This window comes from Furipterus horrens, unplaced genomic scaffold (assembly GCF_987537825.1).
Source record: "Furipterus horrens unplaced genomic scaffold, mFurHor1.1.pri manual_scaffold_3, whole genome shotgun sequence".
Classification (NCBI taxonomy): domain Eukaryota; kingdom Metazoa; phylum Chordata; class Mammalia; order Chiroptera; family Furipteridae; genus Furipterus; species Furipterus horrens.
Window position 1 is genome coordinate 36,975,892 of NW_028327173.1, and position 14,646 is coordinate 36,990,537.

At 49.6% G+C, this 14,646-nt stretch overlaps 1 protein-coding gene across 1 annotated transcript; it reads left to right on the plus strand.

The window, feature by feature from the left end:
* Positions 1 to 339: 339 nt before the first annotated feature.
* Positions 340 to 7,585, plus strand: DMRTB1 (DMRT like family B with proline rich C-terminal 1). Its single transcript, XM_090268272.1, has 4 exons — positions 340 to 880; positions 2,530 to 2,730; positions 6,050 to 6,181; positions 7,521 to 7,585. The coding sequence occupies exons 1-4, from the start codon at positions 346 to 348 to the stop codon at positions 7,583 to 7,585; spliced, it is 933 nt and encodes a 310-aa protein (XP_090124398.1). The 5' UTR covers positions 340 to 345.
* The last annotated feature ends 7,061 nt before the right edge of the window (positions 7,586 to 14,646 follow it).

Below are 14,646 nucleotides of genomic sequence, written 5' to 3' on the forward strand. Positions count from 1 at the left end.
AAATTTCGAAAAATTAAATGCCTAAAACTTCAGATAATCCAGATGACATACATGCAATAGCATTCCATATAGAATTTATTCAACCCAATCCCTTGCATTTGATTAATCAAAACACAGAAACTCCAAAATTTGCACCACTCCACCCCCTCTCAAAGTTGGGAAAATGCAAGGGGTCTTGCTGCAGTTCCTGGGCTGTACTGAGAACAACTTTGTTACAAGTGTATCCAATGTCCTCAGCACCAGGGACTTCTGGGACTCTGCTCTTTCCTGCCTCACTTGCTCTGCAGCTCCCAGAGGTGGCGGTTGTGTTACATGAAGGCAGACCCTGCCGAGCTGGCCAACAAGATGCTGCGCACCCCTAAGTGCTCACGGTGCCGGAACCATGGCTTCTTGGTGGCAGTCAAGGGCCATGCAGGCAATTGTCGCTGGAAAGAGTGCACTTGCGAGAAGTGTTACCTTATCACTGAACGCCGGAAGATCATGGCCGCTCAGAAGATGCTCAGGAAGCAGGCCTCTGAGGAGAATCAGGAACCAGCCGCTCCAGCCGAGGCTGCCACCCCGGCTGAGGCCCTCGCCCCGGCCTACAGCCTCCCCCCACCTCCTCCGCCTGCCAATTCGGGAGACGCGGAGCCGGGCCCTGAGTACTCCGCGGCCACCTGCTTGCTGGAGAGACCACCGCATGGCCCAAGCCCTGGCCCCAGCGCCTTCCAGCTAGTTCCAGCAGGTCGCGGCCCCACGGCTGTAAGCGAACCACCTGCTGTGGCCATTCCCAGTTTTATGGGGCACCAGCTCAGGACGGAGGCCACAGGCAGAGGAGGTTCCGGTCACCCGGAGATGCACAGGCCTCTGCAGCCCATTCCCGGCCCGCAGTTCTCCTTTGGTAAGATTCCCAGGCTCCACGGGACCTTCCCCTGCCATCAACCCCTCTCAGGGCTCCAGCCTCCCTGCACCCTACATTGACGTCCCCGGATGGGATTTGGGGTGGGGCATGGGGAAAATGCTTCTTAGAAGTAAACTTGCTTTGAGAAAACTTCCTTTGAATACAGATTTGGATTTGAGTGCCTTTTTGCAGAAAAGGTAAAAGAGATAGAAAGAAATGGGTGGTGCAGACGGTTTTTAATACCTCGCCACAATTTTTGCTTTCCCATTTTGCAAGAAAAAAATGGCCTCCAGCCTCCTTCACTAGGGCTCCTTGTGGGGACATTGGCCCCACTGCGCTTGCGCACCTCTTCCCGCCCTTTTCTTGCGTCGGCGGCACCTCCCCCAAGTGCGGCTCCGGGGGTGGGCCAGCGCAATGAGGCCTGCTCCTGCACACTCTTCCCCTTTTTCGGAGAGCTGAAGGCTTTCTCTAGAGGAATTCTCTTAAACGGATCCTTGCTCCAGTGCGCCTGAACACCCTTTCCTGCCCTTTTCTCAGGCAGGAGCCTCCCGCCCTGCCCCACCCACGGGACTTCCCTGCAGATGGGCTTTCTCCACTAAGACGGCGCGCGCCCACTCTTCTCTCCCTTTTTGCGCTCTGGAGGCCCCTCCCCTCATCCAAGCCTTGGCCCAAGGTGCCTGCACACCCCATTTCATACCTTCTCCCACCTTCTCCCTGTGTGTGGGTGGGAAGGGGACAGCTTTTTTGCTCCACGCAGGAGGATAAAGTTGGTTCATTGAGATGTTGTCTACCTTTCCTTGCCCACCAAGTGCGTAAATTACATCGTCTCTATGTATGTTGTGCTTTTACTGGTCCAGCGGGGGTCGGGGTGAGGTGGGGGGGCTGCTCACTCGGCCAGTTTAGGCAGCTCCTTCCTTCTGTTAGGGGCATTGGCCTGGATGCTCCCTGAAGGCCATTTCTGTCTTCTGGGAAATACTAGGAAAATCAGGTGCCCAGAGAACAGCAATCCTATAGGAGAAGGGTACCTTTCCACCAACATGGCGCCTTCCTTTGTTCCATCTCTCAACCAGCAGGGACTGAGCTCTTAACTATGTGCCAGACACTAGTGATGGAAAGGTGAGGGGCGGGGCGGGGGTGTGTGTGGAGTCTGATTCCTTGCCCTCAAGCATCTTGTCCTTGTGAGAGGAACAGCTCGGATCAAGGAATCACACAAATCAGTGTATAGAGTTCTCACAGGAAATGGTGTAGCTGTGGTTCTAAGGAGGAGTAGAGCTGAGAACTGAGAACTTAGGAGGCAAAGTGGGTTTAGGGGAGAAAGCCTTCCAAGGTGAGAGAGCAGCATCTGCAAAGGCTTTGAGGTGGATGAGAAAGAAGGAACTGCTTGTTTGTAGCACTGGAGGAGGCAGGAGGCAGCCTGCAGGGGGCTTCATGGCTGTGCTGAGGACTTTTTTGAACAGGGGGATGTGGTCGAAAGCTTTAAAAAGCAGGAGGGTCCCAAGCATACTGGATGTGGGAGATCTTTGGACATGTATCTGAGTTGTTTACCTCTGTCTTTGGACAGTAACATGATGCTCTGTTTTTGGACAGTAATGTGATGCTTTCTCTGCACATTTTGTGATTTTAATTCCCCTCATTGCTTGCCTTTTCAGGGCTGTCTCTGAGCATCGACTCAGAATCTGTGGTGCGGCCTGACTACCTGGAGAGGGATCCATCGAAGCTGTATCCCAACTGCTCCAGCATGCACCCCTATCACCCAGTCCCACTGGGCTATCGGTATGTATCCCCAGGCCTGGGGATGCCCCTTCAGCGGGGCTTCCGGCATATATCCTACAGCCACTACCATGGGAGAGGCTCGGTGAGTGCCTTCCTGACCCCTTCCCAGATTCCTCCTCCTATTTGTTCTTGCTGCTCTTGGCTTCCTTGTCCTGTACAGGGCCCCTTGACCTCGTACAGTATGCACTCTGGGAGTGCACACGTGTAGATAAGTCCATCCAGTATAGACAGGTCAGCCTGGGTTGTGGCATTTGCTTTCCAGAGCTGTAGGCTAGAAGGCTCTGGGAGCTCAGACACCTCTCAGGTAAGCCTGGGAACACTGATGGGGTGACCACCAGCTTGGGCTCGAGCAATGCTGGTGCTAGAAGGGCCCTTCATGCTGCTGGTATCAGAAAGGAAATGCCACTTCCCTGGAGCCATACAGTTTAGGGCAGAGGCAAGAGCAGACGTAGGTCCCCTGCCCGAGGGTATGGCCCACTCCAGACTGTAGACTACTTTCAGGAGGAAGTGGCATTTAAGGTTAGTCATGAAAAATATGGGAACGTTTCCCCAAACACCTGCCACCTTAGGAAATATGTTGAAAGAAGGAATGAAATTTAACCCTTTATAAGATCAACAGTCAGTTACTAACTGGTGTGCCCTGTAAGCCTGGCATTTTGAATACTGAATGTGTAAGTCAGGCCATCCCTGGTGTATGAGATACAAGTTGGAGTGACCAGCTTTTGTTACCAGCTACTTCCAGGTTCGGGTAGTTTAAAGCCTGTCCTTTTTGTCAACCCCTGAGAGCCATCAGAACTGCGGGCAGGATAGTGAAAGGCCTATGTGACCATTCCTGACTTGGGGCCCATAAGGCTTGACCTGTGGAGGAGGTTGGCTCCAGTGCAGCTCAGGTTCATGGGAATGTAGACCACCGTTACCTTCCCCCCTTCACTCAGAGTGACAAGCCTAACCCTGGATGTTAGAAACGTTTCCCTTGGGTGAAGGATGGAGAAGAGTGAGGAGAGAGCAGGCTTGGTTGGTTTAACATGAGGGTGGTAAAGGAAAATGATTAAAGCTTGACATTTAGATAAGGAGGGTCGTTGACCACAGAGTGTGGAGCCAGTACAATGGAGTTCTAGCTTTGTTCAGGCAGGTCGGGCATGCAGGACGCTGGATCCCCACTCCTGCTTCAGTCTCAGTAGTATCTCTTCTCTCTGTTTTAGACATTGTAAAGTTTTATTTATAAATCATTTTCCATTGATTCAGTCAGGAAAAGTTTGAAAACCACTGTTCTTAATAATTTCTAGGGTGTCTACTGACCCTTATTTGAGCCTTCAAGGTATGTGTTGTTATTCATTCCATTGTAGAGTAGAGGAAGAAGGCTCGGAAAAGTTAAGTATTTGCCCAAGGTCACAGACCTGGTGAGTGAGGGAGGAGGATCCAGATTACACAGCAGATCAATAACAGAAACAAGATGTACACCTGGATTGCTCTGACTGGAGCCCAGGAGCTTTCTGCTACCCTAAGCTTGTCCCTCAGACAGAAGTAGAGTAAATAAGACTCTCACCACTGCCCTGCCCCGCCTGAAATCTGTAGGTGCTGGCCACCCCCTTGGAGCCCCAGGGACAGCATGGCATCTCTAGCTTCCACACAAAGAGAGGGGTCCTGGCCAAGTGGAGCATGCATCCACCGTCTGCTCATGCAGAAGCCTGGGGCAGGGCTCTCTGATTGACAGGCCTGCCAGACAGCCATTGTTAAAAGTGTGATCTCAGTTGGTTTATCTGGGCCTGCCCCAGGCAGGAGCTGTGATTCAGGGAGAAACTTGGCTGAATAATTTGGAATTAAAGCACTGATAATCCCCCTCCTGCCCACTTCATGTTTGTATAGAAGATCCAGCATTTATTTGTAAAGCTGTTTCAAACCCAAGAGCCTATGGATTGCTTTCGTTCTTGTTTTTCTCCCCCTGCCCAGGACCCCAGGGATGTCTTCCACCTGCTATTCCTTTCTGTCCCACCTGCTGCTGCTTTGCTTCCTTTGTTCTCTTCCCACAAAAGATCACAGGCCTGGAGTTGGACAGACCTGCTGTCCAGTCGTTCTTTTTACTTAGTTGCATGGCCTGGGGAAGTCACCTACTTCTGAGGACCTCATTCAGGTTCTTTGTTCTGTACAAGGGGGGTAAGGTGTCTGGCACAGGGTCTGGCATATAGTCGGTACTTAGAAGTAGGCTTTCTTTCCTTCTTGTGGTCAAATTAAGTTAGGAAATGCTGGGTTAGTCTAAGGAGATTTTTGCAGACTGCCTTGACGCTTTAATATGCTCATGTATGACTCACCATTGTGTGGATAATATGTGGGGTTTCCCAAACTCCCTTGACAAAGAACACTTCTAAGAGCACTTAAAAATATCTTATAGATCACCAGGATTCTCTGGAACCCAGTTCATGAAGTACTGCTCTGAGGTTTCTGGATAGAGAGTAAATAATAGGAACTACATCTGAAATTCATTGTTACTATTTTTTATTTTATTTATGTGTTTCTCAGTTAAACTTTGAGCTGTGCAGGCATCACCCCTTCAGATCCCTTCCTTCCAGCCTTGGGGTCCAGTGGCATGGGGTTCGCTTCCATCTTCTGAAGAAGTAACAGAAGCACAGAGTGGTTGATAGCTGAAGGCACTTTCCTGAGGTCCCCCAGCTTCCCTGACTCAGTAATAGCTACACTATACCCAGGTGTTCTGTTCTGTTAGAATGGGGCCCCAGAAGGCCCCCTCCCCTGACTCCTGAGTCTAAGTCATTATGTGTGCCAGAAGATGGGACCACAGGTGATTGGGAATGCATTTGGACCCTTGTCCAGCACAGAGCAGTAGGGTCACAGACTTGGGGTACAGTCCTTTCTCAGCCACTCACCAGCTCTGTGGCCCCAGGGCTGTAGCTTCATTCCACTGGCCCTGTTTGTTGTCATTACAGTGAGGATGGTAAGAGAACCACCCTCCATGGGTCATAAGGATGAAATGAGGTAATGGATCTAAGCATAGACAGGCTCGGTCACTGTGACTGTATGGCCATGCCCCAGGTTTATCTGAGATGTGCCTGTGCTCCTTTTTGTCTTCAATAACTAGGTGGGTGTTTGCTGAACACCCCATTTCAAGTGCCCTGTGTCCAGGTATTTGGGCCACACAGGTGAATCTAGCCCATGGGAACCCCCCATTTGAGAGAATGGAACGTGTTTGAGGAGCCCATCTGGCTAACCCTCTCCTGTCTGGCTTCTCTGCGGACTGTGCCACACAGGTATTGGAGCCAGGGGAAGGCTTCCAGCCAAGCTATCCCCCCCCACCACCACCGCTGCCACCACCGCCACCACCACCGCTGCCACCGCTGCCGCCGCTGCCACCACCGCCACCACCACTGCTGCCGCCACCACCAGTGCCACCACACCCCCAGTTCCTCCCACCAGGCTTCCTGTCTGCAATCCACTTTCTGCCACCGCTGCCGCTGCCACCGCCACCAGCACCTTTCTCACTGGCCGTCCCATCTTATACGGACCAGGAGACCCCTGGTAAGTGAGTACCTGTCTTCTAGTTTGTGGAGGAGCCAGGAAACCTTTCTGGAGGAAGGGGGGCTAATCTGAAGTAGATGTGGAGAATGGAGAAATAGGGAACAGAAATTAAATGTGCTGGCCTGGGATGAGCTCTTTCCTTATAACCCCCGCTAAGTTCCATATATAAGCATCAAGGGAAGTGGGCCCCCATTCTCAGCCGAGGAGACCTGTGAACCTTGAGGGGTTCTCGTAGATGAAAATGGCATAGCTCAGACTTCAACAGAATTCTCTGGCTCCAGTGCCTGTGGGCAGATATGTGGAGGAAGGCGTGAATGTGGTGTGTTCAGAACAGAGGTGCCAGGCCTCTCTGGCAAGAGGCAGCAAAAGCTCAGCCTGGAGGAGCAGTAGCAGGAGCTGGTTGGGGTCTGGTAGTCACAAACCCTTCTCTAGGCCTTAGTCTTCTCATCTGTAAAATGAACCACTTCACAGGGTTACTGTGAAGATCAAGTGAAATTTTGGATGGGAAAATGCTTTTTTTTTTTGAGGGCCCTTTGGAGAATGAATTTAACCATCTCTGGGTTGTGTTACTTTTATGTTCATGGACTTTTTTCTTTTGTTTTTTTAAATCCCTTTCCATTATCCCCTGAGGGCCCTCAGCAAAAGAAATGATTTGGAAAGGGTTGGTAGACTCAGCATGGTCTTTAAAATGACTGTCAGAAAAAGCTCATGAGCTGGGTTGGTCTGGTGATATCACTCTCATTTTATTGAAGAGGAAACTGAGGCCTGCTGCACACTTGGTGTGTGAGGTGCCTGGGTCTGTTAGCTGAAGAGACGGTCCATTGTGGCTTGAAGCATGCTGGCCTTGGTGCTGGGCAGCCTAGCTCCAGCGCTTACCAGTGTGTGACCTTGGGCAAGTTAATTCTCTCCTCGGCGCCTCAGTTTCACTGTCTGCAGAAGTGGACTAAGAATGCCCCCCACCTTGTGAGGTTGTTCTGAGAATTAAACAGAACCCGAAATGATAAAGACAGTAGTGAGAGTTCTCACCCACTGTTTCACCTGATCCCCATGCTGGCCTGGTGTTGCAAGGTAGGTATCTCATTTGATGAGGAGGAGCTATGGTTCAGAGCTTCGAGGTAGCTTGAGTCATGCCACCTAGTCTGTGACAAGCAAGACTGGAGTTTGGAGCCTGTAACATTTGAGGACTAGAATTCCAGCTTCCTGACACCTAGCAAACAAAAGGCAAATTAATTCTCCTTAGGGCCTTGGAATAATGAGAATGCCTTGTAGAAAATTTACACCTGAAAATAGATAATGTTTCCTATTTCTAAACCCAGTCCCTCTTCTTTGCTCTTCACAGATGACCAGGGTGCAGTGGTGCCCCACGAGCCCAGCCAACCATCGTATCAGGAGCAGTCTGACTAGGCCCAGGCCCTCGGGCCAATGAAGTGGGGCGTTGGGGCTGTGACAGCAATGATTTTCTTGTTGGTGTTCAGTGATGTGTAGGGAGGGAGGAGAGTGATAGATAAGATACAGTTAATTCCCACTTCAAGATAGGAGGAAAGAGGGTGGTTTCTAAGTTTCTCTCAGTACTGAGGTGAGCTTGAACAGGAGAAGAGAGGATGAAGTTCCCAGGGGAGGAGATGAAGTTCCCAGGGGAGGATGAAGTTCCTTTGAGGAGGGGGGCGCTGGTGGAAATGCACGTTTAGGAATGAATTTTACCATCTCTGGGTTGTGCTACCTTTTGTGAGACTTGCCCTCAGAGGCGCACTTTGATTTCCACAGACCCCACTCTAGGACAGGAGGCACCATGTATTTTAGCCTTCTGCCTCTGCCTGGTCCACAGCGGGGGGCGGTACCAACATCAGACTTCTACACACCCCAGTGGCCAGCGCGAGCAGCCAGGACCAGGACACTGACAGCAGGTTCTGGAGTGTCCTTCTTTGCTGCCCTGTCTCCCATAGCCTTCCTGGACGCTGCCCCTCGCCCCTTCCCCAAGGGGCTTTACTGGTAAGCATTATTACCACTGGGACTGCTTTACCTCCCCTCCATCAAGTTTAAGCCATTTATAGGCATCATTTCTAGTTTGTTTTTAAACATATTAAAAGTTTTATTAATTAGTGTTTTTATAGTGATTGCCAACTTGAAAAAGTGGGCTATTTGTAAGCAGTTCTCAGAGAATAGAAGGGTGCTTCCAAAGTACCTGTGATGTCAGCAATTTCTTCTCTGGGGACAGTTGACTGTTGAAATAAAATGAGCAATGGAAATCCTTGTGGAATGTGTATTCACTCTTTCAACCTTTGTGGAAGGCAGTGTTGGGCGGGAGGTGGGGGGGCTGGGTTTGTGTCCTTCCCTGCTCCCTCTCCCCTGACCTGTACTTCAGTTATCAAGGGAGAGATTTGGGAGGATCATGGAGAAGTAGTACTCTGCCCTCATCAATCTGGGGCCTGCGCCTGCTCTCTTGAGAGGCACCAGGGCAGGCACGGTTGTGGGAATTTTTCAGTTACCGCATTATAGGCACAGTGGTTCCAGCAGGGCAAAACCAGGCATTGACTCCAGTCTGGACCTGAAGATGCTGCGACTGTACACTAGCCTGGCTTACAGGCCGAAGCGATCAGCCACCCCAATTCTGGTCCTGCGCCAGGGCCACAATGATACAGAAGTCCTGGGAGGGTAGAAGACCTGGCTTCTACTTCCACTTAGCCTCACTCACCTGGCCTGCTCTGGACCCCTGATCTGTCGGTATGGCCAGGGGGGCTAATCAGCGCTTCTTAAAAAAAAACCAACAATCCACACGACCTTGTTTTATCCTAGGCTCCATGTTTTGCAAGATTTTTCAACCGAGATGCGTTAATCAATAATGGTGTTTTCCGTTTCTGATCAAAGCACACAGAGGTATGAGACAGTCTGTCCATTCCAGACTAAAGCGAGGAAACAAAGTTTAGTTAGCCTCTGGGGTTTGAGATGGGAAGCTCTGGCCTGGTGAGGAATGTCCTACTGCCCTGTTGTGGGGGTCCATGTCCACCGCACTCTAGGAAGGAGAAGGCTGTTCAGGTCTCTAACAGGCCTTTGATCTGATGAATCTGCAGAGACTGGTCTGTGTCTTTTCTGGACCCTTGAATGTGTCTTCTGGGGTGAAAAGACCAGCTGTGGGGCCGGGTGGGAGGCCTGCCTGCCTTCCTTACCCTTGTGGGAACCCCAAGTTCTGTCCTTCCCTGTGGACTCTCACTATGGTGACTCACCCTGCTCCCTGCAGCCCTTCCAGTCAATCCAACCCACGCTCCCGAAAGCCCTGCTCTTCAGGCTGTTCTCCGTAGCAGAATGAGCACTGAAACCACAGATCCGCCCATGCTTCTAACCTGCTCACATGCCTTCATGGCTCCCTACTGTTCTCGGAATGACCTTCAGCCCAACCTGCCCGCCCCCCTTTCCAGCCTCCTCTCCCTCTGCAGAGTCAGCCAGGCTCAGGCAGCGAAGGATGGGCAGGCTTGGCTGTGAGCCCGGAGGATGTGGGCATTCCCGGACGCTGATGCACTGGCAGGGCGCTGCCAGGAGAGGGCGGCGGGCAGCAGCTGTGGGCGGGGCCCCGCGGAGCGCAGGGGCCTTTTCCCCCGCGACCTGCAACCAAGGAGAAGGGCGCGCGCCGGGCTGGAGGAATAGGTTGTTGCAGCGCCTGCCAGAGACCTGTGATCATCCTGGGAAACAAAATGAGGCTGTAGGCTGGGCTGTGTCATCACCAACCTCAGCAATCGTCTTTGCGTTGTGAAATAGATGCCGTCCTATCTTTGTCTTCAGACAGCAGCCGCAACCCCAACCCCCTTGTCCCACGACGTGAATAATCCTGGCTTCCTCTCCTTTCTACGCTTTTGAACCTGCTGAGTCTCCTGCCCAGAGTCCTACCGTCACCGACTCCTCTCCTACTTAACCTTTCAGCCTTAGTCCAGGTGCCTCTCCTCTATCTGCCCACGCCCTCTGCCACTCTCTGTCACACTGATCCCACTGAGCAGCGTCCCTAGTGACAAAGTCTCATTTGTCTGTGTTTCCAGCTCCCATTTGTGAAGCTCAGCATTGGTTAAGCTTGTAGTTACTGTCTGTTGCAGATAAGTGACTGAAGTTCTGGGCCATCGTGTGGATTTGTGGGTGCAGGGTTGACTTGCCCTGCCTCTGGCCACTCCCAGCAGCACCGTTTGCTGTACATTTTTGCTCTGCCTGTTGGGCGACACCCTGCTCACCCAGCCCCATGGAGTTGGCCTTCCCTGAAGCTGTGCTGGGTGCCAAGCACTCTGCACCCTCCCCTCATTTAATCCTCACAGCAACCCAAGAAAGATGTGCACTATCACCTCTTGTTTATGAAAGAAAGACAGAGAGAGGGATGGTGATTTGCCCAAAGTCACACAGCTTGTAAGTGGCCAACGGCATGCAGAGGGCAACAGACATCCTTGGGCACCAGTTCTAGAGTTTTAAACATCTAGTTCGCCCTGAGTTTCCATCTTGAAATTTTTGAACACGGACCACGCAAATGCACCCCCAAATTCTGGGCAGATTCTAGCAGCATAGAGAGAGCAGCCTGAGGACATTTGTCTCCTGCAAGCACTGCACACTCCACTGACCACAGCACAGAGAGCCACCAGAGAGAATGCTGATGTAGGCTTCATGGTGATCAGTGAGGGCCGCCCCTCAGGGTCTCCTAGTGCCTGAGCTCCCACCATGGCATGGGGTCACCACAAGCCCCATGGTGCAAGCTGGCCCTTACAGGGTGCTTGTTCTGTGACTAGAATGGAGCAAGCAGGTATGTCTTCTAAGGCTGCACCTCTAGGTTTTGGTCCCCCAAACCCTACTGAGAGAAACCCTCCCAACTGTGGTGCCCCAGTTTTTCAGGAGAGTGGGGTGGGGGTGCTCTGCATTCTCTTGGAGACAAAACACACCCCTCTGGGCCTAGGGCAGGGGATGAGGTTCTCTCTCTTCAGCCCTGAGAATTCTTTAAAAAAAAATCTTTACTCGAGGATATATTTTTATTGATTTTTTAGAGAGTGAGGAAGGGGTTTGTGTATGTGCGCACGCGCGCACGAGTGTGTCTGTGTGTGTGTGTGTGTGTGTGTGTGTGTGTGTAGAGGAGAGAGAAACATTGATGTGAAAGAGAAACATCAAACAGTTCCTCCCATACATGCCTTGACCGGGGATCAAACCTGCAACCTCCAACCAACTGAGCCACACAGGCCAGGGCACCCAGATGATTCTTCAAGTTCCTTCCACTTCTGGACGCTGTGGTCTTTGTGGGCCTGGGCCTAGGTCTCTCTTACTGGGGAGCTTCTCAGAAACCCAGGCAAGAGCATTAGCCTTTTCTCCTGGGCTCTGCTCTTCATCCTGGCCTCTTCATAGCTGTGTGCACTTGGGCACATCACATAACTTCTCTGAGCCTCTCTTTGCCCCTGGTAACATTGATTCAGGGATGTGCTGAGGATGCAGGGAGTTCTTGTGTGAAATACCATTTCTGATGCCATCTCTCAGTGCACAGAACATGGTACCTGTGTTGTCACTGTCCGTGCCAGGAGGCTAAGGCCTATAGCTGTGGTTCTTTAATTTCTGGTGCTTCCCACATGCCAGGCACAGTGCTGAGTGCTTTCCACAAACTCTCTCTGTGAATGCTCATAATGACCCATCCAGGCAGGCACAATACTTCCATCTTACAGATGGCACTGAGGCCTACAGAGGTTAAGTTTTTGCACCTGGCATATTATCTATAAGTTACAGAAGCCCCTTCGGACCCAGACAGGAGGAACTATAATGAGTATTACTGCCCACCCCGCCCTGGCTGGTTTAGCTCAGTGGATTGAGCGTCGGCCTGCGAGCTAAGTGTCGCTGGTTCGATCTTCCAGTCAGGGCACATCAGAGAAGGAAAACTCTGATTCCAAAAAACCTCCGCTGCCTTGCGGCATACCTCTTCAGGGGAAAGGCTAAGGGAGTAAACCCTGACAGAAAATCCAGAGCCGGAGTCCCTAAGGCGGTTTGACGTTGTAGTCAACACCGGCAACTCCTGCGGCGCACCTGAACCCAAGCTGTATCGACTCCGTCTTTCCCTTGGACCCTTCAGCTGCGAAGAGAGGGGGGGTCTGCTGCATGGGCAACAGCAGACCCTCCATATTACCCTGCCCAGGCTCTGTAGCTTCAGCGTCATCGCAAGATGTCGATTCAACACGGGAGGAGACAGATACCATGTCACTCCCGAGTCGGACTGCACAGCCATTCTCGGCGGTGCAGATAGACTCTTAAGAAGCTACACCATCGTCTCTCGAGACGGATGGCTGCCGACGACAGAGCTGGGATTAAATCCAAGTTCTACCTGAATCCAGAGCTAAGTTCCTAACCACATTCTGGTCTCCTGCTTCTCAAGGAGGAGGAGTTGTGAGTCTTGGGGAAGTTGTGGTCCCCCAGACTTGCTGCCCCACTGGAGTCCACCCAGCCCAGCCTGGTTTCAAGGCACGTGGACAGGTCAAATATAAAGAACAATCTAGCTCATATCTTACACAACGAGTAAAATAATTTTTTAAAAAATTCCAAACTCTTCAATTTGGTTTGAAAATAAACAAAGCATGGAGTGAATAAAAAATAGAAAAAGCATTAACAGTATATTAAAATTCAAGTCTAAACCCTCTCACATGGTATATGGGAAATTTATCAATAATAATGCTTTTAATTCAAATGTAACCTTGGAGAGTTTTGATTTTTACTGAGCTAGTTTCTTTATTAGGTTTGTTTCTTTCTTTTTCTCCAGACCTGTTGTTTTTGTTTAAAAATAATTAATCGTGAATATAAGTAATGCATTGAAATGGTAAACAATTTAGAAGGGTAACTCCTGCTACCCATTCTTGTTTCTCTCCATGGAGATGTCCCCTCTTTTATGTGTCTCCTTCCAGAGATGACTTTTACAAGCTTAACTTGTTTAACTCATCTTTAATTCTGAGATAATTATAGATTCACATGTGATTGTAAGAAATAATACAGAGAAATCTCATGTACTCTTTACTCAGTTTCCCTTGATAGTAACATTGTCCACAACTATAGCACAGTAGCACAAACAAAATACTGAAGTTGATACGGTCCATCCATTTATTCAGACTCAGTTTTACATTTTGTATGTGAGATCATTGTTGTGTAAGATGTGACATTTAGGTTAAAGTTTGTTTTATTTTTTTAGTTAGCCTCTGGATGTTCAGTTGCTGCTGCACCTATTGAAAATATCCTCCCTGTATTGAATTGTTTTTGCACCTGTGTCAAAATCAACTGAACCTGTTTGTGTGGGTCTATTTTTGAGTTTTCTAATCTGTTCCATTGATCTGGTTTTTTTTTTTTAAAGGAAAAGAGTCTTTATTCAAAAGCAGTCAGTTAAGCCTATCAAGTCACAGCTTTAATTACTTAAAACTATTAATTAAGGCTAAACTCTAATAACCATTTTCTCCTATCTTTTCCCCTGTTGGGTTCTATAGGTTTAGTTAACAGACTAAAACAACATAAGATACAAAAACTACACAATTCTGGAAGAATGGCAGGATTTTGCCTGAGAGTCTGTTCCCTCTAGAAACACCCAAAGAATAAATCTGCCACCCTCTGCCAGGCCAGCCCAATCCTAGGCTGTACCCAGAGTTCCTTCCCATATAAAATACCATCTGTTGGGAGATGTAGACAGCCACAGCACCTTTGAGGAAGAGGAGCCTGAGAGCCTGAGCCCAAGCCAGAGTCAGAGCCAGAGCCAGACCCTGAGAGAGAGAGAACCAGCTCAGGAGCTAGAAAAGCTTTAGTTTTTTTTTTTTTTTTTAAACACACCAACAGTAGCATATGATCCACACTGTTCTGCACATTTCTCTTTTCATTAACGCTGGGCCAGGGTTCCTGTGCCTTCTTTGTGCCATGAACCCCTTTGTCAGCCTGGAATAGCCTCTGACCTCATCTCAGAGCAGTGCTTTCAATGGTAAAATAAAATACAGAAGGTTACAGAAGAAACCAATTATGTTTAATATATTTGTCAAAACAGAACTACATCTGTGGGTTAGTAATACGTGTACTTCTTTATGACCACATTAAATAACAAGATCTAGTGGTGGGGTAATCACTATTAATATTTCAAACTAGTGATAGTCATTGACATTTTGAGATACCTGCAACAACTGTAAAGTGATATGAGAAAATCTGTGATTTCTATCAGTGACCGAGTCACTGCTGCTGCGGTGTGTGGCCTGCACTCAGAATGAAAGGAAAGACTGAATTATAGTCAGGGGTTAGTTAAAATCAAGTTCATGAGCCAAGTTCATGAGCCCTTCATTCTCTCCAGGGCCCCAGTTGTGAACTTCTGCATTAGAGCCTGGCAGTCCTCATAGCTCCCCCATTCTTATTAACTGCTACCTAGTATCCCACTGAAAGGACACACCTTTACTTATTTAACCAATGCCCCACTATGAGACTTTTACGTTGTTTTCTGTCTTTTACAATTA